Source organism: Bufo bufo, chromosome 4, assembly GCF_905171765.1.
Source record: "Bufo bufo chromosome 4, aBufBuf1.1, whole genome shotgun sequence".
NCBI classification, from domain to species: Eukaryota; Metazoa; Chordata; class Amphibia; order Anura; family Bufonidae; genus Bufo; species Bufo bufo.
The window spans coordinates 609644761-609672758 of NC_053392.1; the positions used below are offsets into that span (position 1 = coordinate 609644761).

The window sequence follows — 27998 nt, forward strand, 5'->3', positions numbered from 1 at the left end:
TCCCTGCACCATGCCGTTCAATATACAGTATAACACTTACACTGTGGGGTTATGTTGTATATTGTACGGCATGGTGTATGGATTATTATGTATATTATACGGCATGGTGCATGTATTATACTGTATATTGCACAGCATGGTACAGGGATTATAATGTATTGTACGGGATGGTGTATGGATTATAATATATACTGTACAGCATGGTGCAGGGATTATACTGTATATTGTACAGCATGGTGTATGGATTATAATGTATACTTTATAACATGGTGCAGGGGTTATAATGTCTATTATACAGCATGGTGCAGGGATTATACTGTATATTGTACAGCATGGTGCAGGGATTATAATGTATACTGTACAGCGGTGCAGGAATTATAATGTATATTATATGGCATGGTGCAGGTATTATGCTGTATATTGTACAGCATGGTGTAGGGATTATAATGTATTCTGTACAGCATGGTGTAGGGATTATAATGTATTCTGTACAGCATGGTGTAGGGATTATAATGTATTCTGTACAGCATGGTGTAGGGATTATAATGTATTCTGTACAGCATGGTGTAGGGATTATAATGTATTCTGTACAGCATGGTGTAGGGATTATAATGTATTCTGTACAGCATGGGGTAGGGATTATACTGTATATTGTACAGTATGGTGTAGGGGTTTCACTGTATATTGTATAGCATGGTGTATGAACTATACTATAAATTTTACGGCATGGTGCAGGGATCATAATGTATTCTGTACAGCATGGTGTAGGGATTAGGCTGTATATTGTACAGCATGGTGTAGGGATTATCATGTATATTACACAACATGGAGCAGGGATTATATTGTGTTCTGTACAGCATGGTGTAGGGATTATAATGTATATTATACAGCATAGTGCAGGGATTATAATGTATATTACACAGCATGGTGCAGGGATTATAATGTATTCTGTGCAGCCTGGTGTAGGGATTATACTGTATATTGTAGAAAATGGTGTAGGGGTTATGCTGTATATTGTATAGCATGGTATATGGATTATACTATATATTGTACCGCATGGTGTAGGGATTATAATGTATATTACACAGCATGGTGCAGGGATTATAATGTATTGTACGGGATGGTGCAGGGGTTACACTGTATGCTCTTTAATGTGACAATTATCTTAGGTTTTCCTATCGCCCACCTTTGATGGCATTGTGCCCAGCTCTGAGCCGACCCCGCTCAGCAGCTGCCAAGGCTTAGAGGGAACACTGCCTATATCCCTTTAAGGCAGATGTGTCCTTTACTGCACTGCTGTCATTTGCCCTTATGAGTGACCTCTGCTGGTGTCCTTGCTGCAGGACATCCAGATTAGGTAACTACGAGGAGAACATTGGGCCGGTAATATAGTCTCGTGCAGAAATGACATGAACCGTGTTGTCTTCTAGCGTCTCCCTCCCCCGCACCCCTACATTTCCACAATAATCAAGCCCCGGCTCATAATGACCTAAAAACTCTCCCTCCATCTTGGAGTTTTTAAATCAAACATAATGTCTTCTGCGGAGATAGCATTCTCAAAATACTCCATAAAGTGGCGAGATTTAATTTTCCTTGGCTCGAAGGCAATGCGTTCCAGGGGTGATGAATTCGCTGCCTTAGTGCAACTAAACAGAATCACAAAATTCTCGCCTCTGCTCCTCTGTACTGCAGGAATGGCCAGTCATGTAAATCTAAGGGTCGTGCTAGGACCTGAGGGCAGGAGAGGGCACCACCCCTTCTATATGCTGTGCACAATCCCTTTTTTTTAATACCAGGAACCCGATGAGAAGCCCCATTCCGGGAACCCCCAGAAATCAGTTGTAGTCTTTGAACAAAGTTTTCTAGTGGGTAATGCCCACAGACATGTGACAAGTAAGCTCCACCTAACAGAATTGTGACAATTAAGCTCCACCTAACAGACGTGAAAATGAAGCTCCGCCTAACAGACATGTGATAATTAACATCCACGTTAAGCTCTACCTAACAGACGTGAAAATGAAGCTCCGCCTAACAGACATGTGACATGCTCTACCTAACAAACATGTGATAATTAACATCCACGTTAAGCTCTACCTAACAGACAAGTGACAATTAAGCTCCACCTAACAGATGTGGCAATTAAGGTCTAACTAACAGACATGTAGTAATTAGGCTCCATCTAACAGACATGTGACAATTAAGCTCCACCTAGCAGACATGTGACAATTAAGCTCCACCTTAGAGACATGTGACAATTAAGCTCCACCTAACAGATGTGGCAATTAAGGTCTACCTAACAGATGTGGCAATTAAGGTCTAACTAACAGACATGTAGTAATTAGGCTCCACCTAACAGACATGTGACAATTAAGCCCCACCTAGCAGACATGTGACAATTAAGCTTCACCTTAGAGACATTTGACAATTAAGCTCCACCTTAGAGACATGTGACAATTAAGCTCCACCTTAGAGACATGTGACAATTAAGCTCCACCTAACAGATGTGGCAATTAAGGTCTAACAGACATGTAGTAATTAGGCTCCACCTAACAGACATGTGACAATTAAGCTCCACCTAGCAGACATGTGACAATTAAGCTCCACCTTAGAGACATGTGACAATTAAGCTCCACCTAACAGATGTGGCAATTCAGGTCTACCTAACAGACATGTGACAGTTAAGCGCTACCTATTTTAGAAAACAGAAGTGAGATTTTGCATTTGCATAGCTGAAGGAATTTATGCATTTCTGTTTAATAATTTGAAATTACGACCATTTGTAATTTTTACCTAAATTATGTACTGATTAAAATCTTCATACAACTTTATAAAGGGCCATGATTGTTTTTGTCTCATACAGAGCTTTAAATCCACTGCGTAAATAATGCAATTCTGTCTGCCTGCAGTCACCACTAGAGGGAGCTCAAGAACTTACTGTATGTTATGTTAGGCAGTTAGAGTATGTTCTCCTCTACGGATCCCGTTATAGCCAATGGGGTCTGTTCTGCTCCATTTGCTTCAGTTATGTGCTGAATCCAAACACAAGCAGAGTAATGGAAACAAATGCTGATGTGAAGGAGGCCTTATTATTGTGTATGCACTAAGCCAGTGTTCCCCAACTCCAGCCCTCGGGGCCCACCTTCCGGTCATGTTTTCAGGATTTCCTTAGTATTGAGCAGGTGATACAATTAGTGTTGATGCATCAGGACTTACCTCAGGCATTCTTAAATCATGACTGGTAGGTGGGCCCTGAGGACTGGAGTTGGGGAACACTGCACTAAGCTACTGAACTCCCCCTAGTGGTGGCAGAAATCATTTTATTATGTGACCAAAATCAAGCTTGAACCTCTATGAAGTAATGTTCAAAATTAATTGACCCCAGAATTGTGGATCTATTGTATCAGAAAAACTAATCGCCAGCCCATAAAGAGACATCTTTAAATTACAGGGTGGACATGCAACTTGAAATTAACATGCTTAAATAGAGTCTGTCAGCAGTTTTGACCATGCTAAGCTTCTGACATCACTAGATAGGGACTGGGGAGAGCCGTACAAACATATGTTTTGAGGAGAGTTTATTATCAAGAGTAGTGTGAATATGAAGTTTTGTTCTGCCAGGTTCTGCTTCTGCAGGTGTCCAGGAGGTGGAGCTTCGCGGTGATGTGTTCTCTTCTCTCTGCGTTGAGCAGATTCACAGCTCCTCTTCTCTGCATGACAGCTAGTGGTCTTCTGCATGCAGCAGTTGTCACTCAGAGTAGAGAGGAGGGGCTGTGAACTGCTCCGCCTCATGGACTCTTACAGAGGCAGAATCTGCCAGAATGAAAATTTACATTCACACTTATAAAAATTTACATTCGCACTCATTTTTTGCCTGCCCCCCCCCAGCCCCTATTATTAGATATTTGCAATTGTCTTAAAGAGTTTTCATGTAACACACTACAACTCAGACTGCTGGATCCTATTCTGTGCTAAATCTACCAGAAGAGCTCAATCCACAGCCCTTCTCCTAAAGCTAATCTAAACCCATTTCTATAAAAAAAAGAAAAAAAAAGAAATGTAAATTAAGTAGGATTTGAGTTAAAAGCGGGTCAGAGCAGGGCCGCAGACAGAGACCTTCTCAGACAGATATTGCACAGAATAGTATCAGGCAGTCTGCATTGTATTGTACTCCAGGCAAGCTCTACATGCTGAATTATATTTTTTTTAAAAATCATAAAAAACAAGGGCAAATGTCTTTTATTTGTAAGTTTTTAAAGGTGGATGCTGTTTTTTTTTTTTTTTATAGAAACGCCCCTCTTGGCTTGACCTGAAAAATAAAAGCATACTTTCCTTCTCTTTGTGTCTGGGTCCCGTCTCTTCACCCTCTACCTTGGTTGTCTTGCTTGGGTCCCCTACTATCAACATCCGCTTTGACAGTCAATTACTGGCTGCAACAGTGACTTGATCCCCTTGCGTCAGGTCATTTGGTCACGTAATGTAAGGGGGGAAGGTCACCAATGCGGCCAGTGATTGTTTGCAGCAGCGTCAAAGCGGATGTTGACCGCAGGGAACCTGAGCGAGGCAGCCAAGGAAGAGGGGGGGGGGCAAAGGAACCTGGACCCCGGTAAGTACGCTTCCCTTTTGCAAGTCTGGCCAGGTAAAGGGTTTGACAACCCCCCCACCACCACCACCACCACCTCCACCACCAAAAGGTGGCCAACTTATTTAAGTGAAAGTTCCATTATACATGGATCAGGACTGGAGGATTTGTGACTTTAAAAGTCTAGGGTGGGACACCAACTACACAGAATAGACTAATTCCACTGCCTTATCCTATATGTTTGCAAACAAAGGTCTTGATGTTCAATTTCCAGGCCAAGGACCATATCATAGAAGCACATAGGTTCTCTCCAATTTCCTTTAGTACTAGGTGGCAAGATCCTGTGCAGGACTCCCCTCTCAAGAGGAGCATCACTGATAGCAAGAGCAATGGGTTTGGATGGAGGACCATAGACCTGGCATGGCAAAACCAGGCACCATAATGGGGGGGGGGGGGGAGAGGGCATTTTGATCTCTTCCCTTCTTCTATCTACCCAACTACTACAGCCAAACCAATTTTTTTCGTTACCAGCCGTGTAGTTCTCCACCTCGTATAATGAGTTTATGTGGCTCCTATTCCTGTTCTGGGGATGTATGTGCCATATAACCTCAGAATTGGTAATGAGGTATGACATTCTGATCCAAACATTAGTGATTTGCGTAGAATGTCGACCGGTTAGCGAGGACATTTTTACGCGCTCGTTTCTCGCGATTGACTTTCTCTAAAGAAAGAAATGTACAGCCTTAAAAATAATGAATTAAAATTGTAAAAAACGAAACCCGAAAGCTACAGCGAGTCTATGAAGGATGACGGCTTAATGTCCTCATGTGGCTCCGGAGAGGAAGAGAGGTTTTCGATAAATGCCGGGAAAATACGATGAAACATAACATCTCACATTACAGCGATGGTTTTTGTCTCTTTCTTCCAGGTGATGGTGGGAGATTTGCATATGTGATTCTTCCCAAACATCAAGCATGGAAGCACTTAAAAAAATCTGCATCTCTTAGTCTGGAGAAACAGAAAGGTCTCAAATGTGCAATTCTTTAATTATCCTGTGGGGGAGCTGCAGAGAAATTGAACACTTGCTCATCTCATCACTGGTAATCCCAGCAAAGGAAGACACTTGGATTAATTTATCATGGGGAAAACAATCTAACAAAAAAAGAATATCCAAAAAGGACAAGCCCTTTAAAGGGATGGTAAACGTTAAAATATATATCAGCAATCAAGCGGGGTCCACTTTTTTCTTGATCCCTTCTGTTTTTACCTGTAAGATGGCTGGAGGTTATGGATTTTTTTTAAGGGGTAGGGTTTATCTTCCTTCTCTCCTATAACAGATCAGTGGGGAAGGGCTCCTGTGGCAGTCAGACGCCTTACAGAAAAACACAGTTTTGATAATAGGTCTGTGAGAAAAAAAACGGAGGAAATGGCTCATCAGAAATAGAATAACGAATATATTTCCACAGTTTTAAGGCAGAGTATTAAGGGAGTATTGGAGCAGGTAGGATTTGTGAGCATCTTCTACATTCATTGTTACAATGAAATCTTTGGTTCCACAAATTGAAAATCCAAATCACATTCATGACTAAAATATTTTTTGTGGGTGCATGCACGGTATCCCATCATCTCACCTCTTTCATGCTCATTTTGGGGCCAATCGGGATGAACTGTGTAATAAAGCTCCTCCCCAATTACAGTTGCAAGAAAAAGTATGTGAACCCTTTGGAATGATATGGATTTCTGCACAAATTGGTCATAAAATGTGATCTGATCTTCATCTAAGTCACAACAATAGACAATCACAGTCTGCTTAAACTAATAACACACAAATAATTAAATGTTACCATGTTTTTATTGAACACACCATGTAAACATTCACAGTGCAGGTGGAAAAAGTATGTGAACCCTTGGATTTAAGAACTGGTTGAACCTCCTTTGGCAGCAATAACTTCAACCAAACGTTTCCTGTAGTTGCAGATGAGACGTGCACAACGGTCAGGAGTAATTCTTGACCATTCCTCTTTACAGAACTGTTTCAGTTCAGCAATATTCTTGGGATGACTGGTGTGAATCTCTTTCTTGAGGTCATGCCACAGCATCTCAATTGGGTTGAGGTCAGGACTATGACAGGGCCACTTCAGAAGGCATATTTTCTTCTGTTTAAGCCATTCTGTTGTTGATTTACTTCTATGCTTTGGGTCGTTGTCCTGTTGCAACACCCATCTTCTGTTGAGCTTCAGCTGGTGGACAGATGGCCTTAAGTTCTCCTGCAAAATGTCTTGATAAACTTGGGAATTATTTTTTTCCTTCGATGAAAGCAATCCGTCCAGGCCCTGACGCAGCAAAGCAGCCCCAAACCATGATGCCCCCACCACCATACTTCACAGTTGGGATGAGTTTTTGATGTTGGTGTGCTGTGCCTCTTTTTCTCCACACATAATGTTGTGTGTTTCTTCCAAACAACTCAACTTTGGTTTCATCTGTCTAAGGCCTCCTGCACACGACCGTTGTGTGCACCCGTGGCCGTTGTGCCGCTTTCCGTTTTTTTTCGCGGACCCATTGACTTTCAATGGGTCCGCGGAAAAATCGGAAAATGCACCGTTTTGCAGCCGCATCCGTGATCCGTGTTTCCTGTCCGTCCAAAAAATATGACCTGTCCTATTTTTTTGACGGACAACGGTTCACGGACCCATTCAAGTCAATGGGTCCGTGAAAGAACACGGATGCACACAAGATTGGCATCTGCGTCCGTGATCCGTGGCCGTAGGTTACTTTCATACAGACGGATCCGAAGATCCGTCTGCATAAAAGCTTTTTCAGAGATGAGTTTTCACTTCGTGAAAACACATATCCGACAGTATATTCTAACACAGAGGCGTTCCCATAGTGATGGGGACGCTTCTAGTTAGAATATACTACGAACTGTGTACATGACTGCCCCCTGCTGCCTGGCAGCACCCGATCTCTTACTGGGGGCTGTGATCCGCACAATTAACCCCTCAGGTGCTGCACCTAAGGGGTTAATTGTGCATATCATAGCCCCCTATAAGAGATCAGGGGCTGCCAGGCAGCAGGGGGCAGACCCCCCTCCCTCCCCAGTTTTAATTTCATTGGTGGCCAGTGCGGCCCCCGCCCGGCCCCCCCTCCCTCTATTGTAATATCATTGGTGGCCAGTGTGTGGCCTCCCCCGCCCCCCCCCTCTTTTTATTGTATTATCATTGGTGGCCAGTGTGCGGCCCTCCCTCCCTCTATTGTATTATCATTGGTGGCCAGTGTGCGGCCCCCCCTCTATTGTATTAATATCATTGGTGGCCAGTGTGCGGCCTCCCCTCTCCCCCCCCCCCCCCCCCCCGATCATTGGTGGCAGCGGAAATTCCGATCAGAGTCCCAGTTTAATCGCTCTGGGGCTCCGATCGGTAACCATGGCAACCAGGACGCTACTGCAGGCCTGGTTGCCATGTTTACTTAGTAATATTACAATATTAGAAGCATCATACTTACCTGCTGCGATGTCTGTGACCGGCCAGGAGCTCCTCCTACTGGTAAGTGACAGGTCTGTGCGGCGCATTGCTTAATGATCTGTCACTTACCAGTAGAAGGAGCTCCCGGCCGGTCACAGACAGCGCAGCAAGTATGATGCTTCTAATATTGTAATATTGCTAACCATGGCAACCAGGCCTGCAGTAGCGTCCTGGTTGCCATGGTTACCGATCGGAGCCCCAGAGCGATTAAACTGGGACTCCGATCGGAATCTCCGCTGCCACCAATGATCGGGGGAGAGGGGAGGCCACACACTGGCCACCAATGATATTAAAACAATAGAGGGGGGGCCTGGGGGGGGCCTCACACTGGCCACCAATGATATTCAAACTGGGGAGGGAGGGGGGTCTGCCCCCTGCTGCCTGGCAGCCCTTGATCTCTTACAGGGGGCTATGATTAGCACAATTAACCCCTTCAGGTGTGGCACCTGAGGGGTTAATTGTGCTGATCACAGCCCCCTGTAAGAGATCAGGTGCTGCCAGGCAGCAGGGGGCAGTCATGTACACAGTTCGTAGGATATTCTAACTAGAAGCGTTCCCATCACCATGGGAACGCCTCTGTGTTAGAATATACTGTCGGATATGACTTTCACGATCTAACTCAAATCCGATGGTATATTCTAACATAGAGGCGTTCCCATGGTGATGGGGACGCTTCAAGTTAAAATATACCATCGGATTGGAGAAAACTCTGATCCTATGGTATATTAACTCCTGACTTTACATTGAAAGTCAATGGGGGACGGATCCGTTTGCAATTGCACCATATTGTGTCAACGTCAAACGGATCCGTCCCCATTGACTTGCATTGTAATTCAGGACGGATCCGTTTGGCTCCGTGGATCCTCCAAATATCAAGGAAGACCCACGGACAAAAAAACGGTCACGGATCACGGACCAACGGAACCCCGTTTTGCGGACTGTGAAAAAATACGGTCGTGTGCATGAGGCCTGAAGAATATTTTGCCAGTACTGCTGTGGAACATCCAGGTGCTCTTGTGCCAACTGTAAACATGCAACAATGGTTTTTTTTGGACCGCAGTGGCTTCCTCTGTGGTATCATCCCATGAAATCCATTGTTGTTTAATGTTTTACGTATCGTAGATTCGCTAACAGGGATGTTAGCATATGACAGAGACTTTTGTAAGTCTTTAGCTGACACTCTAGGATTCTTCTTCACCTCATTGAGCAGTCTGCGCTGTGCTCTTGCAGTCATCTTTACAGGACGGCCACTCCTAGGGACAATTTGTCTTACCGTGGACTGATGAACAGCAAGGCTTTTGGAGATACTTTTATAACCCTTTCCAGCTTTATGCAAGTCAACAATTCTTAATCGTAGGTCTTCTGAGAGCTCTTTTGTGCGAGGCATCATTCACATCAGGCAATGCTTCTGGTGAAAAGCAAACCCAGAACTGGTGTGTCTTTTTTATAGGGCAGGGCAGCTGTAACCAACACCTCCAATCTCATCTCATTGATTGGACTCCAGTTGGCTGACACCTCACTCCAATTAGCTTTTGGAGATGTCATAAGTCTAGGGGTTCACATACTTTTTCCACCTGCACTGTGAATATTTACATGGTGTGTTTAATAAAAGCATGGTAACATTTAATTCTTTGTGTGTTATTAGTTTAAGCAGACTGTGATTGTCTATTGTTGTGACTTAGATGAAGATCAGATCATATTTTATGACCAATTTGTGCAGAAATCCATATCATTCCAAAGGGTTCACATATTTTTTTCTTGCAACTGTATAAAAACCCAGGCTGGTGGCTTGGCTGTCTGAGTCAGATCTTAGGACAGAGACGAGGAAGGGCTTGAAATCCAAAGAATTTATAAGAACTGGGGAGTCAATACAGCCAATGACTTATGTGTGGAGGACAGAGCCATCTTGACCGTTTATGGAAGTCAGTAGAAGTCAGTGGAGCTGGACATTTTTTAGACTCCACTGCTCAACCAATATGGATCCACAATCGGCACCAAAAATGCTCTTTCTTTTTTTATGACTTCAGGTGGCTTTCATGATTGGATCTAGGTGAACCTCTAATTGATTGAGCATGGATTTCAGGCTCTAGTCACCCAGTGGGGAGCTAATTTATCGTGCTCATAATCGGCCCCTAATGTGTAATTCTTTAAAAACTGTGGGGTGCATGACAGTGAACCTGAAATTCAATTTTGTTTCAAAACTTTCCCTAAAACTTTCCAGAAAACCTTGGGTTGACTATGACACAGCTCCCTGTGTAATAAACCTCCTCCCCAATTATAAAAACCCAGGCTGGTGGCTTGGCTGTCTGAGCCAGATCTTAGGACAAAGACCAGGAAGGGCATGAAATCCAAAGAATTTATAAGAACTGGGGAGTCAATACAGCCAAGCAATATGGATCCAAAATTGGCACCAAAAATGTTGTTTTCTTTTTTATGACTTGGGATGGCTTTCATGATTGGATCTACGAGAACATCTAAAGGATTGAGCATGGATTTCAGGCTCTAGTCTCCCAATGGGGAGCAAATTTATTGTGCTCATAATCGTCCCCTAATGTGTAATTTTTTAAAAGCTGTGGGGGGTATGACAGTGAACCAGAAATTCAATTTTGTTTCAAAATTTTCTCTAAAACTTTCCAAAAATCCTTGAGTTGACTATTACACAGCTTCCTATTAGAATGTTCTTTCCAAACAGCCATTATCTAGTAAATGGATACAATGTTGCAATCTCCCAGCTATTATTTCTAAATTAATTACATTGTTGGGATAATTAAAACCCAAACTTCATTGGCTTAATAGCAGAAGACAGATATGAATCATTAATCAACCCATGAGATGAATATTTTTGTATTTAGGACCGGATATGATTTCAGGCTCCAGTGACTGTAGATAGATGCGGGGGGTTAAAAGCCTCTGGTTATAATAGAGAAGAGCACAGTGAGGTAATGCATTCAGATACATGGCAGCACTCGAACACAAGCAGACGCTACAACCTTCTGACAGACAGGTCGAGACCCCAGCCGGAACATCCCATAATTCTAAATGTTATTACACAAAATGGATTATTTCTTTATCTTTACTGAATTTTATTTCCATGTTTTGATATCAGGGCGGCAGTGTCCATATTATTTATCCTGATGTAAAGCCCTAACCGATAGAGCAAGTAAATGAAAAGTAACTGAGCAGAAAAATAAGAATCAAATCTATCCAAAATTCCAAATATAAAATTATCCTAAAAGATGATATTTTTGTCCATAGAGGATAGTATTATAGTAGTTATATTCTTGTACATAGGAGCAGTATTATAGTAGTTATATTCTTGTACATAGGAGCAGTATTATAGTAGTTATATTCTTGTACATAGGAGCAGTATTATAGTAGTTATATTCTTGTACATAGGAGCAGTATTATAGTAGTTTTATTCTTGTACATAGGAAACAGTATTATAGTAGTTATATTCTTGTACATAGGAGCAGTATTATAGTAGTTATATTCTTGTACATAGGAGCAGTATTATAGTAGTTATATTCTTGTACATAGGAGCAGTATTATAGTAGTTATATTCCTGTACATAGGAGCAGTATTATAGTAGTTATACTCTTGTACATAGGAGCAGTATTATAGTAGTTATATTCTTGTACATAGGAGCAGTATTATAGTAGTTATATTCTTGTACATAGGAGCAGTATTATAGTAGTTATATTCCTGTACATAGGAGCAGTATTATAGTAGTTATACTCTTGTACATAGGAGCAGTATTATAGTAGTTATATTCTTGTACATAGGAGCAGTATTATAGTAGTTATATTCTTGTACATAGGAGCAGTATTATAGTAGTTATACTCTTGTACATAGGAGCAGTATTATAGTAGTTATATTCTTGTACATAGGAGGCAGTATTATAGTAGTTATTTTCTTGTACATAGGAGGCAGTATTATAGTAGTTATATTCTTGTACACAGGAGCAGTATTATAGTAGTTATGTTCTTGTACATAGGAGTAGTATTATAGTAGTTATATTCTTGTACATAGGAGCAGTATTATAGTAGTTATATTCTTGTACATAGGAGGCAGTATTATAGTATTTATATTCTTGTACACAGGAGCAGTATTATAGTATTTATATTCTTGTACATAGGAGCAGTATTATAGTAGTTATATTCTTGTACATAGGAGGCAGTATTTTGGTAGTTATATTCCTGTATATAGGAGGCAGTATTATAGTAGTTATATTCTTGCACACAGGAGCAGTATTATAGTATTTATATTCTTGTACATAGGAGGCAGTATTATAGTATTTATATTCCTGTACATAGGAGCAGTATTATAGTATTTATATTCTTGTACATAGGAGGCAGTATTATAGCAGTTATATTGTTGTACATAGGAGCAGTATTATAGTATTTATATTCTTGTACATAGGAGGCAGTATTATAGTAGTTATATTGTTGTACATAGGAGCAGTATTATAGTAGTTATATTCTTGTACATGGTAGCAGTATTTTAGTAGTTATATTCTTATACATAGGAGCAGTATTATAGTAGTTATATTCTTGTACATAGGAGCAGTATTATACTAGTTATATTCTTGTACATAGGAGCAGTATTACAGTAGTTATATTTTTGTACATAGGAGCAGTATTATAGTAGTTATATTCTTGGACATAGGAACAGTATTACAGTATTTATATTCTTGTACATAGGCTGCAATATTATAGTTATATTCTTGTACATAGGAGCAGTATTATAGTAGTTATATTCTTATGCATAGGAGGCAGTATTATAGTAGTTATATTCTTGTACATAGTAGCAGTATTATAGTAGTTATATTCTTGTACATAGGAGCAGTATTATAGTAGTTATATTCTTGTACATAGGAGAAGTATTATAGTAGTTATATTCTTGTACATAGGAGCAGTATTATAGTAGTTATATTTTTGTACATAAGAGCAGTATTATAGTAGTTATATTCTTGTACATAGGAGCAGTATTATAGTAGTTATATTCTTGTACATAGGAGCAGTATTATAGTAGTTATATTCTTGTACATAGGAGCAGTATTATAGTAGTTATATTCTTGTACATGGGAGGCAGTATTATAGTAGTTATATTCTTGTACATAGGAGGCAGTATTATAGTAGTTACATTCTTGTACATAGGATCAGTATTATAGTAATTCTATTCTTGTACATATGAGGCAGTATTATAGTAATTCTATTCTTGTACATATGAGGCAGTTATACTATTGGTAAAATAAAAATATGCTGCTTAGGACAATGGCTGAATGGGCCGACAAACTAACAGCTGCTTTTCAATATTTCTATCTTCCTCTAGACCGGTCATGACTCAGGGGGCAACAGCAAGCACAGTAGATTGCATTTGATATAATTCAATTAATGTAATTGTTTTTTGAAATCATATTTCATGTATTTTACATTGTCAAGTCATGTCATCACCACGTCATGGGTCATCATGAGGGGGATCATCACTAGCCTCATAAAGCCATTAGCCAATTAGTGTTCTTGGTAACTGCACAACTCTTGTTTTGAAATCTTTTTGAGTTTCTATAATGTTATTTAAGTTAAGTTCACTGGGAAAGTGTCTATTTTGAGTGGATGATGCAGTATTTGACAATGACATGAAAACATGTTTGTTGTCTTCTCTCTTTTGGGTCTGAGGGAGTTTATAGATTAACACTCATACTTTAGGTTGAATTGACAACCACTGTACGCGATCATTTCACAAAAAGTCCGACTTTAATTGATCTTAGGAAAGAAGGAACTTTTGAAACTTCAGGTGAGTCTCATTACCTCCTTAGGCAGTAGATACTCTTACTTTGCCTCATGGCAGGAGCTACCAAGTACCCATCAATAAAATATTTTCTTGGAAAAGATTTGTTCGTTCCCTCCATGCCTGGGAGTTAAGCAGATGTGTGCAATTTATACATTTTTTACCTTTTTTTATGTCTTAGAGTTCAACTGTAATTTCGAATCCCACTGTGATCTGGAACATTCTCCTTCCCAAAATAACAACACATGGAGAGTTACCAATGCGGAGGAGTTATCGAGGCACAAAATCATGACTGGTCCAACTGAAGATTATTCTGAGAACTCAACAAGAGGTAGGAAATACTTTCTTTTTGACAAATTCCATCTCTTTTGGAAAACTATGAATGAAAATGTTGTTCCTGGACTTCTGCCATGTTGTCCACCTGTCGTATGAGGCACTTATTATTTTGCATTTCTTAGTGGCAGAAGGTGTAAGAGAAACTGGAATCTGTTCTTTTGGTTGGTCTTAAAATGTTTGGATTCTAATTACTACAATCACAGCACTCAAGGGATATTCAGGTTAAAACCATGTTCGAACATGCCTCAAAGACTTACGAGAATATGCATTATATGGGAATACATGAGTTTGGACTCCGACGAATAATTCTAAAAATAAAGAGGCATCGATGCTCAAGAGAGAATGTGAATTCCTTTAAAAAATTCTATCAAAATTTTTAAAGCTCAGATTTCATGATTGATGCTGCATCATGGGCCTGCTGTCAAAAGTATTGCTTTGTGAATGTGCTTTCTAGAGAGCCAAGATACTTAAAGGGCACTAGTCAGCAGGATAAACCCTAGTAAACCAGGCACACTGCCTGAAAGGGTTGATCCTGCTGATTAAAATGATACCTGTGTTGTGAAAATTCCTTTTGGCATTCCCAAGAAATAAGTCTTCTACTCTTTATGCAGTTGAAGACCCCATTGCACTGAGGGGTGGGGCCTAGCCCCTCGATCACCTTAGCTACTCAAGTTTCCAGTGCTGGTCCTGCCCCTCAGTGCACTGAAGCCCACATCTTCATAAGGAGTAAAAGTAGTTTTTCTCTGGAACACTGCAACAGGTTTTTACAAGACAGGTATCATTTTAATCTGCAGGATCAACCCTACCAAGCACCAGTTTAATAGGTTTGATCCTGCTGACAAGTGCACTTTAAGGGACTCAGGCACCAGAGGAGTATGTTGAAACTTCTGGACCCAATGAAAAATCTGCAATAGGTTCCCCTACTATGTTTCCTCATTTATTACATTCATTTCCCCAACTTTTGGGTCCACCTCAGTCTCGACTGAAGTTTCGGAATCTCTGTAGTTACTTCTCCTGGCACTTTATATGGTATGACACAGTCTACTTTTTACTAAATATTTGGTTCCCCTTTACTGATTTTCGATGTGTTGACAACACACCGAAAATATCTCATGTTGGTTTAGACTTTTGTACCTTGTGAGATGTGAGGACTACTTTGACTGTAGTTGGACTGGCAAGAGGAGTTGTCATAGGGGCTTATCATTCATGAAGTACAAAAATACTAATGAATTCGAGCATAGGTCTTCTTTATGAACACAGTCTTGATTTTCCAGTGGGCTTATTTTTTTTTTTTTCAAATTTTTGGTTATCTAATAACTTGCAAACTTTTCTTCTTCACAACTTTCATTGTGTTCCACCTCCCTTGGCTTCATGAGATCCTGTTCTTTTTGTTTAATTTTTTTCCTTCCTTTCCCTGCTTCACATTGACACTAATATATGGTAAAGCTTTCTTATGTGAATGTAAGTGAAGTGCCTCATTCTGAACTTCTCTCTAGCCCAAAGTAACTGTTTATTCTACCAAGAATTGGAGCAGAAACATGAATTAAGGAAACGAGGAAGAGTGTTGTACCCACATCTTACAACAGTGTTTCTAATATATCATGCAGTTGACAGTAGCTAATTTGTATTTATTGCAGTATTCTAATGATCCAGATGTTTTTTTTATGGACCTAGATAGCAGTCACCTAATGACATTTTGTCTGTTTTTTCTATTCTTTCTAAAGGTGGTGCTTTTAGGGCAGGTCTTTATGATGGTTGCCTGCCTTTTAGGATTTTTTGGATACTTGTTTTGTCATGGTTGGGAAAATAGCAGGTGCTGAGTCTTCAAACTATATAAATATAAAAATCATAAAATAAATCCTAAGGCCTGACCTAAAAATCATTACTCAAACCGAACCCATAAATAAATCCACAAAATGACCCATAAATCAGGCCTGACCCCTAAATTAGACCCCAGACCTGACCAGTAAATCAAATCCAAGACCTGATTCCTAAATCAGACCCCACACCTACAGTAACTGCTAAATCAGACCCTGGACCTGACTTGTAAATTAGACCCCAGACCTGACCCATAAATTAGGCCACAGATCTGATTCCCTAAATCAGACCCCAAACTTAACCCATCAATTACTCTCCAAACCAGACGCGTAAATCAGACCTAAGACCTGACCTGTAAGTCAGACCTCACACCTGATTCCATAAATCAGACCCCAGACCTAAAACTTAAATCAGACCTGAGACATGACTCCTAAATCAGACCCTAGACTTACAGTAATTGCTAAACAGTAATTGCAAAATTAGACTCCATTACTGAAACCTAAGTCAGAACTTCACACCTGAGTCCTAAATTAGACCCTAGACTTAACACCTAAATCAGACCCAAGACCCCAGACCTTATCCATAAATGAGACCCCCAGATATCACTCCTATATCAAACCCCAGACCTAAAACCAAAATGAGACCCCAGACCTAACCCCTACATCAGTCCCCAGACCTACAATAACCACAAAATCAGACCTGACTTCTAAATTAGACCCAAGATCTGACTCTTAAATCCGACACAAGGCCCGATCCCTAAATAAGACCTCAGACCTAACCCATAAATGAGACCTCAGACCTGACTCCCTAAATCCGACCCAAGAACTGAGCCCTAAATCAGACCCCAGATCTGACCAGTAAGTTAAACCCCAGACCTGACTCCTAAATCCGACCCAGACATACGGTAACTGCTAAATTTGACCTAAGTCAGACCTTCACACCTGACCCCTAAATCAGACCCCAGACCTTATCCATAAATTAAGCTCCAGACCTAGCACTAAAATCAGACCCTAGGCCTATCCCCTAAATCAGACCCTAGACCAGGGATGGCCAACCTGCGGCTCTCTAGCTGTTGTAAAACTACAATTCCCACCATGCCTTGCTGTAGGCTGATAGCTGTAGGCAGTCTGGGCATGCTAGGAATTGCAAAAGCTGGAGAGCCGCAGTTTGGCCATCCCTGCCCTAGACCTAGTCCCTGAATCAGACCCCAGGCCTAACCCCTAAATAAGAACCTAGACCTAACCCCATAATCCGACCCTAGACCCTACCCCTAAATCAGACCTCATAACTACAGTGACCACTAAATCAGACCCCAGACCTGACCCATAAATCCGACTTAAAACCTGAACCCTAAATCAGACCCCAGACGTAACCCCAAAATCAGATCCCAGATTTAATGTCTAAATCAGACCCCAATTTGTCCAAGGTACCTCCAGTGGGAAAAGTGACTTACAGTACAGTAGTCTGAGGTGAGACAGGGGAGCCAAAAGAAAAGACCAAACAAAATTGGGCCCCCTCCTTCCAGTGGTACCATAGAAGCTGCATGGTCTGCTTACACTTTCGTTGGTCATCTACATCATCGTTATTAGTTCTACAATGACCCATTAACAGTTAAATCCCATTCTGTGAGCCCAACCTCCTGTGTTCATATCCATCCTATTCAGATAATAGGCCCTAACAGTAAGTCATGCTATCTAGTCACATTTACGCTTTACCACGTTCTGACCGGCAAATGCCTTGGCACATCAATGCACACATTTAATTGACTGAAGAAATTGTTCTGAAAAGGCTTCTGTTCCTTCCATGACTCTTAGGAATATCTTCTGTTTAATGCAGTGAAATTACACTTGACAGAGCTGCGCCCCTGCAAATTGGCTTAGACAACAGTAAACTTCCCTTGTGATATAAAGCTATATCCTTAACGCGGGATGATTTAAGAGGTGGTAATAAGAGGACATGGAAACATTGCAGTTTATTTCTCTGGAGCAATAATGGTGCAAATAAGATAGAAAATGTGCAAAATCCCTGGTACAGCAAGGGTTAACTGAGAATGAAAACACTGCATTTTAAAGGAGGTTTAAAGATGCAGTCACAGACTAACAGAAAAATTTTGATTTCTTGTCTTCATTCAATATGATGTCACAGCACACTGGATGGTTACATCATCGGCTTTTCTCATATATGCATTTACTCCAGGTGACCAAAAGGCACCACATTTTATGCGCTGATAAGGCTTACAAAATATGTGTTCTATTCTGCTTATTAGCCTCATTCACTTGAAGGCTGCACATTTCATTTATTTTAGATGGGGCAGAGAAGGACACTATACAAACGTCTCCAGCCCTTTACTTCCTCCCTGCCATGAAAGAAATGAAGGATAAATGATAGATGGAGATAGATAGATAGATGTGTATTCAACTTGAAAAATGAGGCAGCACTCCCATGTTGGTAGAAGGGTGATGGACCCATCACCCTTCTACCAATATTGGAGTGTTGCCTCATTTTTTAAGTTGAATCTCTGGACAATTAATAATGGTCTTGGAGGGATTGCGCCCAGTATTTCCATCCTTTTTTCACTGTGCTGCTTCTAGATAGATTGTTTTTCTGGGGCTGCTAGTTGATAATGCCCTGTACTCACAGCAGCATCAGCAGTAACTCAAGCAGACTGTTCCTCTGTCTCTGAATTCTGAGACGGAAGGAAGCAGAATTATTAGCAGACCTGGAAACAAAGTGACCGGTGACCAGACTGCAGTTTTATTGTGTCTGTAACGAGGCAGATCTTACTAAATTGGAAAGAAGGAGAAATTCACAGCACAAATTCCTGAGCTTTTCTGGCAAAAGCTCCTCACAGATGCAACGCATGAGGAGGTAGAGAAACTGGCAAGTTCCAACCATTGAATTCCTTTAGTTGTTTTCATTAATAGGAGTCCCAATTTTTTGTTAATACAGACATCACAAATCCTCGTTATGGCAGATCATCAGCATGTCTATAGTCAGTATAGGTTAAGCCAAACCCTGCCCTCACCAGGTAGCAAGTTTTCTGTTTACGATGGTAATGCCAATTCTAGCGCAGTTGCTTAAATCTTAGTTTTTGACTTTTATAAATTTCCTCTACTTTCTTTAATGAGCCGGTCATGTTTAGTAATTTATATGCAAATTAGCTGACAGGCCAGGAGATGAGATATCTGCCCAGGCAAGTTTCTACTTCTCAGTCTGGAGCCACCAGGTGTTAGATTTTCTCTCCGCTCTACATCATGAAGTCTTCAAGTCCGGTGACTGAATGAATCTTTCCATGAATCCTTTTCCTTAGAGAAGAGTCGTATGAACACGGAGAACGTGGAGTTAACTCTCCGTCGTGGAAAACCATTAATTTAGCCATAATGCTCTTATTTGTTTTCCAGGTCCCTGTTTTTCTGGTGACATTTATTGTACGGTAATTAAACCATCCCTCATGACGCGTTTCCAGGTGGCAGCCACTAAGCGTTATTAGAGAATTCATCATTGTGCAATGGCGGTGCGTGTGCGTAGAGCGCTACATTTACCGATATCATGACTATGTAATAAACGCACAGACTTGTACATAGCTCCAGATCACGCCAGGACAATCTGTATTTAAAGGTATCTCAGGGAACAATTTTAAGACTCTACGATATCTTAACTATGACTCTCATGTCACCGGCCATGTTTTTGGAACTTTCCGAACCTGTATAGTGTTACAATTAGCACTATTATGATTACTCCCATCATTCCCTGTAAGCAGTGATGGGGCTGTGAGTAGTTTAGTCTGCACTCAGATCTTGATTGACATAAAATAGAGTCAAATGACACCCAGGGTAGTGGTATATAGCTCCAAGAGCCAAGTCTTGATACCATCATATCTCTATTGGGTTGTCCCATGAAAAATATTCTACATTTGTCAAACCAGCACCTGGATATGACTACTATTGTAACTGAATGTAATAAAATTCAGTATAGCCATTGATCTATTCAATAAAATGTATCTGTATAGCACCACCTGCTGTTTGCTCTTTTCCATATTTCTCAGGTGGTCGCACATGCTCAGTTCCATCCTTTAACTGCCAAAGCAGGATATACTGTTAGATACTGTGAGACAGTTACAGGCAGAACACTGCAGAACAACGGACATGCCCCTGAACTGTGATAGGGAGAGAACTGCAGCAGAAAGGACACACACCCTGAGCTGTGATAGGGAGAGAGCTACAGCAGAAAGGACCCCCCCCCCCCCCCTGAGCTGTGATAGGGAGAGAGCTGCAGCAGAAAGGACACACCCCCTGAGCTGTGATAGGGAGAGAGCTGCAGCAGAACGGACACACCTCCTGAGCTGTGATAGGGAGAGAGCTGCAGCAGAACGGACACACCCCCTGAACTGTGATAGGGAGAGAGCTGCAGCAGAAAGGACACACACTCTGAGCTTTGTTAGGGAGAAATCTGCAGTGGAAAGGACACATCCCTGAGCTGCCAACTTAAAATATATCTAGCAGAGCAATTGGAGCAATGAATGGCGAGATCTCTGACACCATGTGAGGTACAGGGCTGGTTCTAGCTTTGTTAGAAAGAGATTCTCATGTACTATAGGCTGTCAGATTTTAATTTCTTACACTAATCATGGCATAACCCCTTTAAAACAGATGGCTATAGTGTGGCCTCATTTTTGGCAGGGGTGCACCACCAATGAGGCCAGGTGAGGCAATCGCCTCAGGCAGCACCAGGTAGGGGCAAGAGGGGGGCAGCCGAAGGGCCATGGGTTGAAGGGAATGGGTTAGGTGAAGAAATTAGCATTGGGGAGTTTTCAGTTTTCGCCTCAGGCAGCAGAAAAGCTATCGTGAAGTTTGACAGCCTATGGAAGACATTCCCAACTATAGGAAGTAATGGTTTAGCGCTAATAGACGGAGGTTGGAGTGTTGGAATACTTGCCGGTGTGTTGGTTCTTTGACTGATTTTCCCTATACGGCGCCACCCACTGTTAAAAAAAACTACAACACATCCACATTAACCTGAATGGAATTGTGTAGGTCTCTTCAATGAGGTCAGACACCAAACATCAGTATGGTATGATTTATCCTAACTTTAATTGCCAACAGTCCCGATATTGACAGAACTATCCCACGGTGAACCAGGCAACAAAGGGCTTCTAGAGGCAAAAGATTTACCATTCAATTCAGGGTAGGAAGAGCTCATTCATTATGGATACATGGATAACTGATCAGACAACGAGAGCCATCAAGTGTCCAGGTAAGTATAGCAAACAAATAAGCCCACCAGGTTTATAACTCCTAGTTAGGTTCATGGAGTCACAGCCATTGCCTGAGCAGAAACCTGTTTGGTGGGTGCTACCCCTTTAAGAGTAGAGAAGGACATTCTGACCATGCAACAAAGGGTTAAGGTACGATTTATGCATCCAGTATAAGAGCAGCTTCAGATATGTAAAGGATTCCTCTGGGGTACAGCTAGGAACATGAGGTGGATGACAATCTAAAAAGTCATTGATTGATCTGGCGCTCCCGTCCTTAATGCGTTGTGACTTAACACCCGAGAGAGCAGAGCCAGGCACCGAAGCCAACTTCAGCAGATGCTCAGCCGACACGTACGGATTATTGATTGGCACCGCGGCTATGTGAGAGCGTTCAAGAACTTCTCCGAGTGATCTGATGCCTGAGAACCTCTTCACGGGAAACTCAGCTGGACGTATCACTCTCATGACATTGTCCTCACAACTTGAAGTACGTGCGGTAGTAAAACCACAAGGTGTAAAATAATGTGTGCAATCCATCAACGCTCGGCTGAGGTAATGAAAGCCTAGACATGAGCAGGTGTGAGAATGAACAAAACGTGTCCAAGAACACGTGGAGATAAGTTGTTAATATTTTTGGCTTCTATGTCCTAAGTTAATCCAATCAATACATTTTCTAATGATTTTAGTTGTATTAAGGGCCATGAAATCTGTAGACTTTAAATGGTATTTTCCATCAGGAGAACCTCATCCATATAATGTGTTGGCCAAACTAAATGGGCATGTTAATGATAGAGTAGGCATTCCAGAAGATGTGGGTCTTTGGGCCCACCAAAGGAGACAATTCAAAGGCTCATACTACATCTGTGCAGAATAGGTTCATGTCCATGACCTATAGGGTTAGCACCTGGCTTTAAATCCTAAATTGCATCTTATAGATCTAGTAGGTTATTTTTGAGTCGCCAATAAAAAATAAACTATTAGTGAGTGATTGGATCCATCAGCTTCATATGTGTCCATTATTGTGCCAGAGACTTTGCTCACTGGATCCTCTATGGTGGAAGAGTCTGACCATTTCATGGTCTTCACGCTGTGCTCAGGGTCTCTTCAGTGCCCTACCGGTCTTATTTAGACCAGCCATTCTAAAATTCTGACACCTTGGCAGCTCATATGCTGGTGTCAAGTCTTCCCCATCAACATGGTAGCATGGCAAACTACTTTGGTCACACTTTCTGTAGACGCAATGTTAACCCTTAATGCCATCAGAACTTAAGGTGCCCGTACACAAGCTAATTTTGCCCGATTTGCAATGGCTGACTAAGTATTTCTAACTGTCGAAAATGTGATCAGCCATGCTACAAAATTTTGGACACCTTAGCCCATGATTTTCAATTTTGCTCAAGGACCAAGAAGTCAGTTTTTTAAGCTTACTCGTGTTGATGGTGGGATCATTCATATGAACGATCCCATGAATGAATGATCGGCCGCAATGTAGCCATTCATTATTTCATGTGTTTGGTCAACTTAGCAGTGAGGTTGTCTACAGTGGTGAGGACAAGGAACCATCCCACTAATTGGAACAATTGTCAGGAATACCTGGATGCCTGAGGATACTTGAAGATTCTACACCTTCTTCTTTAATTAGAGGATAACTCCATGTACAGTCAGGTCCATAAATATTGGGACATCGACACAATTCTAACAATTTTGGCTCTATACGCCAACACAATGGATTTGAAATGAATGAACAAGATGTGCTTTTACTGCAGAGTGTCAGCTTTAACCCCTTAAGGACTCAGCCCTATTTCACCTTAAGGACTTGGCCATTTTTTGCAAATCTGACCAGTGTCACTTTAAGTGCTGATAACTTTAAAACGCTTTTACTTACCCAGGCCGTTCTGAGATTGTTTTTTCGTCACATATTGTAATTCATGACACTGCTAAAATTGGGTAAAAAAAGTAAATTTTTTTGCATAAAAAAATACCAAATTTACCAAAAATTTGGAAAAATTTGCAAATTTCCAAGTTTCAATTTCTCTACTTCTATATTACATAGTAATACCTCCAAAAATAGTTATTACTTTACATTCCCCATATGTCTACTTCATGTTTGGATCATTTTGGGAATGATATTTTATTTTTTGGGGATGTTACAAGGCTTAGAAGTTTAGAAGCAAATCTTGAAATTTTTCAGAAATGTTCAAAAACCCAATTTTTAGGGACCAGTTCCGGTCTGAAGTCACTTTGAGAGGCTTACATAATAGAAACCACCCAAAAATTACCCCATTCTAGAAACTACACCCCTCAAGCTATTCAAAACTGATTTTACAAACTTTGTTAACCCTTTAGGTGTTCCACAAGAATTAATGGAAAATAGAGATACAATTTTAAAATTTCACTTTTTTGGCAGATTTTCCATTTTAATAATTTTTTTCCAGTTACAAAGTAAGGGTTAACAGCCAAACCAAACTCAATATTTATGGCCCTGATTCTGTAGTTTACAGAAACACCCCATATGTGGTCGTAAACCGCTGTACGGGGACACAGCAGGGCGCAGAAGGAAAGGAATGCCATACGGTTTTTGGAAGGCAGGTTTTGCTGGACTGTTTTTTTTGACACCATGTCCCATTTGAAGCCCCCCTGATGCACCCCTAGAGTAGAAACTCCATAAAAGTGACCCCATCTAAGAAACTACACCTCTCAAGGTATTCAAAAGTGATTTTACAAACGTTGTTAACCCTTTAGGTGTTCCACAAGAATTAATGGAAAATAGAGATACAATTTCAAAATTTCACTTTTTTGGCAGATTTTCCATTTTAATAATTTTTTTCCATTACAAAGCAAGCGTTAACAGCCAAACCAAACTCAATATTTATGGCCCTGATTCTGTAGTTTACAGAAACACCCCATATGTGGTGGTAAACCGCTGTACGGGCACACGGCAGGGCGCAGAAGGAAAGGAATGCCATACGGTTTTTGGAAGGCAGGTTTTGATGGACTGTTTTTTTTGACACCATGTCCCATTTGAAGCCCCCCTGATGCACCCCTAGAGTAGAAACTCCATAAAAGTGACCCCATCTAAGAAACTACACCTCTCAAGGTATTCAAAAGTGATTTTACAAACGTCGTTAACCCTTTAGGTGTTCCACAAGAATTAATGGAAAATAGAGATACAATTTAAAAATTTCACTTTTTTGGCAGATTTTCCATTTTAATAATTTTTTTCCATTACAAAGCAAGCGTTAACAGCCAAACCAAACTCAATATTTATGGCCCTGATTTTGTAGTTTACAGAAACACCCCATATGTGGTGGTAAACCGCTGTACGGGCACACGGCAAGGCGCAGAAGGAAAGGAATGCCATACGGTTTTTGGAAGGCAGGTTTTGATGGACTGGTTTTTTTGACACCATGTCCCATTTGAAGCCCCCTGATGCAACCCTAGAGTAGAAACTCCATAAAAATGACCCCATCTAAGAAACTACACCCCTTGAGGTATTCAAAACAGATTTTACAAACGTTGTTAACTTTTAGATGTTCCACAAGAGTTATTGGCAAATGGAGATGAAATTTCAGAATTTAAATTTTTGGGCAAATTTTCCATTTTAATCCATTTTTCCCAGTAACAAAGCAAGGGCTAACAGCCAAAAAAGATTCAATATTTATGGCCCTGATTCTGTAGTTTACAGAAACACCCCATATGTGGTCGTAAACAGCTGTACGGGTACACGGCAGGGTGCAGAAGGAAAGGAATGCCATACGGTTTTTGGACGGCAGATTTTGCTGGACTGTTTTTTTTTTACACCATGTCCCATTTGAAGACCCCCTGATGCACCCCTAGAGTATAAACTCCAAAAAAATTACCCCATTTTAGAAACTAGGGGATAGGGTGGCAGTATTGTTGGTACTAGTTTAGGGTACATATGATTTTTGGTTGCTCTATATTACACTTTTTGTGATGCAAGATAACAAGAAATAGCTGTTTTGGCACCGTTTTTATTTTTTTGTTATTTACAACATTCATCTGACAGGTTAGATCATGTGATATTTTTATAGACCAGGTTGTCACGGATGCGGCGATACATAATATGTATAGTTTTTTTTTATTATGTAAGTTTTACACAATGATTTCTTTTTTGAAGCAAAAAAAATCATGTTTTAGTGTTTTCATAGTCTGAGAGCCATAATTTTTTAAGTTTTTGGGCGATTACCTTAGGTAGGGTATGATTTTTGCGGGATGAGATGACGGTTTAATTCGCACTATTTTGGGGTGCGTGTGACTTTTTGATCGCTTGCTATTACACTTTTTGTGATGTAAGGTGAGAAAAAATGGTTTATTTAGCACAGTTTTTATTTTACATTTTTACGGTGTTCATCTGAGGGGTTAGGTCATGTGATATTTTTATAGAGTCAGTCGATGCGAACGTGGCGATACCAAATATGTATACTTTTTTATGTAAGTTTTACACAATAACAGCTTTTTTAAAACGAAAAAAATGATGATTTAGTGTCTCCATATTCTGAGCCATAGTTTTTTTATTTTTTGGGCGATTGTCTCAGGTAGGGGCTAATTTTTTGCGGGATGAGGTGACGGTTAGATTGGTACTATTTTGGTGGGCAAATGCCTTTTTGATCACTTGCTGTTGTACTTTTTGTGATGTAAGGTGACAAAAAAAATGGTTTATTTAGCACAGTTTTATTTTTTTATTTTTTACGGTGTTCATCTGAGGGGTTAGGTCATGTGATATGTTTATAGATACGGACGCGGCGATACCTAATATGTATACTTTTTTTTGTTCCCCCTATTTTTTACCAATGACGTTTTTGTTTATTTTTACTTGAAACTTTTAATTTTTGGGGGGAAAACTTTATTTTTTCAACTTTTTTTTCCCCTTTTTTTTTGTCCCACTTTGGGACTTGAACTTTTGGGGGTCTAATCCTTTACAATGCATTCCAATACTTCTGTATTGGAATGCATTGGCTGTATGAGTAATACTGTGTGTATTACTCATACAGCTTCTGGCCTGTGAGATCCAGGGGGCTGGATCTCACAGGCTCTTCACTGGAAGGCAGCACAATGCCTTTCTTAGACATCGCGCTGCCTTCCATGCCATCGGGTCCCCCCCCACAGCCCCATGGGGACCTGATGGCACCTCCGCCAGCCGCCGCCTGCACAATAAAAAGATGCAAACCCCCCCCACGCATTTAGCCTAGGTGCCTGCTCAATGATTTGAGCAGGCACCAGGTTCCGATCACCGCCCGCCGGGCGGCGGTGATCGGAACTTTACATGACATACAGGTACGTCATGGGTGCTTAAGGACTCAGGATCCATGCCGGTACCGGTACATCATGGGTCCCTAAGGGGTTAATTTGAGGGTATTTACATCCAAATCAGGTGAACGGTGTAGGAATTACAACACTTTGCATATGGGCCTCCCACTTGTTGAGTGACCATAAGTAATGGGACAATTGGCTTCTCAGCTGTTCCATGGCCAGGTGTGTGTTATTCCCTCATTATCCCAATTACAATGAGCAGATAAAAGGTCCAGAGGTAATTTCCAGTCTGCTATTTTAATTTGGAATCTGTTGCTGTCAACTCTCAAGATGAGATTCAAAGAGCTGTCACTATCAGTGAAGCAAGCCATCATTAGGCTGAAAAAAACATTAAAAAACATCAGAGAGATAGCAAAAACATTAGGTGTGACCAAAACAACTGTTTGAAACATTCTTAAAAAGAAGGAACGCACCGGTGAGCTCAGCAACACCAAAAGACCCGAAAGATCGCAGAAAATAACTGTGGTGGATGACCGAAGAAATCTTTCCCTGGTGAAGAAAACACCCTTCACAACAGTTGGCCAGATCAAGAACACTCTCCAGGAGGTAGGTGTATGTGTGTCAAAGTCAACAATCAAGAGAAGACTTCACCAGAGTGAATACAGAGGGTTCACCACAAGATGTAAACCATTGGTGAGCCTCAAAAACAGGAAGGCCAGATTAGAGTTTGCCAAACGACATCTAAAAAAGCCTTCACAGTTCTGGAACAACATCCTATGGACAGATGAGACCAAGATCAACTTGTACCAGAGTGATGGGAAGAGAAGAGTATGGAGAAGGAAAGGAACTGCTCATGATCCTAAGCATACCACCTCATCAGTGAAGCATGGTGGTGGTAGTGTTATGGCGTGGGCATGTATGGCTGCCAATGGAACTGGTTCTCTTGTATTTATTGATGATGTGACTGCTGACAAAAGCAGCAGGATGAATTCTGAAGTGTTTCAGGCAATATTATCTGCTCATATTCAGCCAAATGCTTCAGAACTCATTGGACGGCGCTTCACAGTGCAGATGGACAATGACCCAAAGCATACTGCGAAAGCAACCAAAGAGTTTAAGGGAAAGAAGTGGAATGTTATGCAATGGCCAAGTCAATCACCGGACCTGAATCCGATTGAGCATGCATTTCACTTGAAGACAAAACTGAAGGGAAAATGCCCCAAGAACAAACAGGACCTGAAGACAGTTGCTGTAGAGGCCTGGCAGAGCATCACCAGGGATGAAACCCAGCGTCTGGTGATGTCTATGCGTTCCAGACTTCAGGCTGTAATTGACTACAAAGGATTTGCAACCAAGTATTAAAAAGTGAAAGTTTGATTTATGATTAAGATTATTCTGTCCCATTACTTTTGGTCCCGTAATAAGTGGGAGG

General features: G+C 41.0%; 1 protein-coding gene across 1 annotated transcript in view; it reads left to right on the forward strand.

Moving 5' to 3' along the window:
* LOC120999362 (ALK tyrosine kinase receptor-like) overlaps positions 1-27998 on the forward strand; it is a 220916-nt gene that overhangs the window by 23780 nt on the left and 169138 nt on the right. Inside the window, exon 3 of the mRNA XM_040430231.1 lies at positions 14069-14218. Within this exon, the coding sequence (XP_040286165.1) occupies positions 14069-14218 (150 nt within the window). The remainder of the gene's footprint in view (positions 1-14068; positions 14219-27998) is intronic.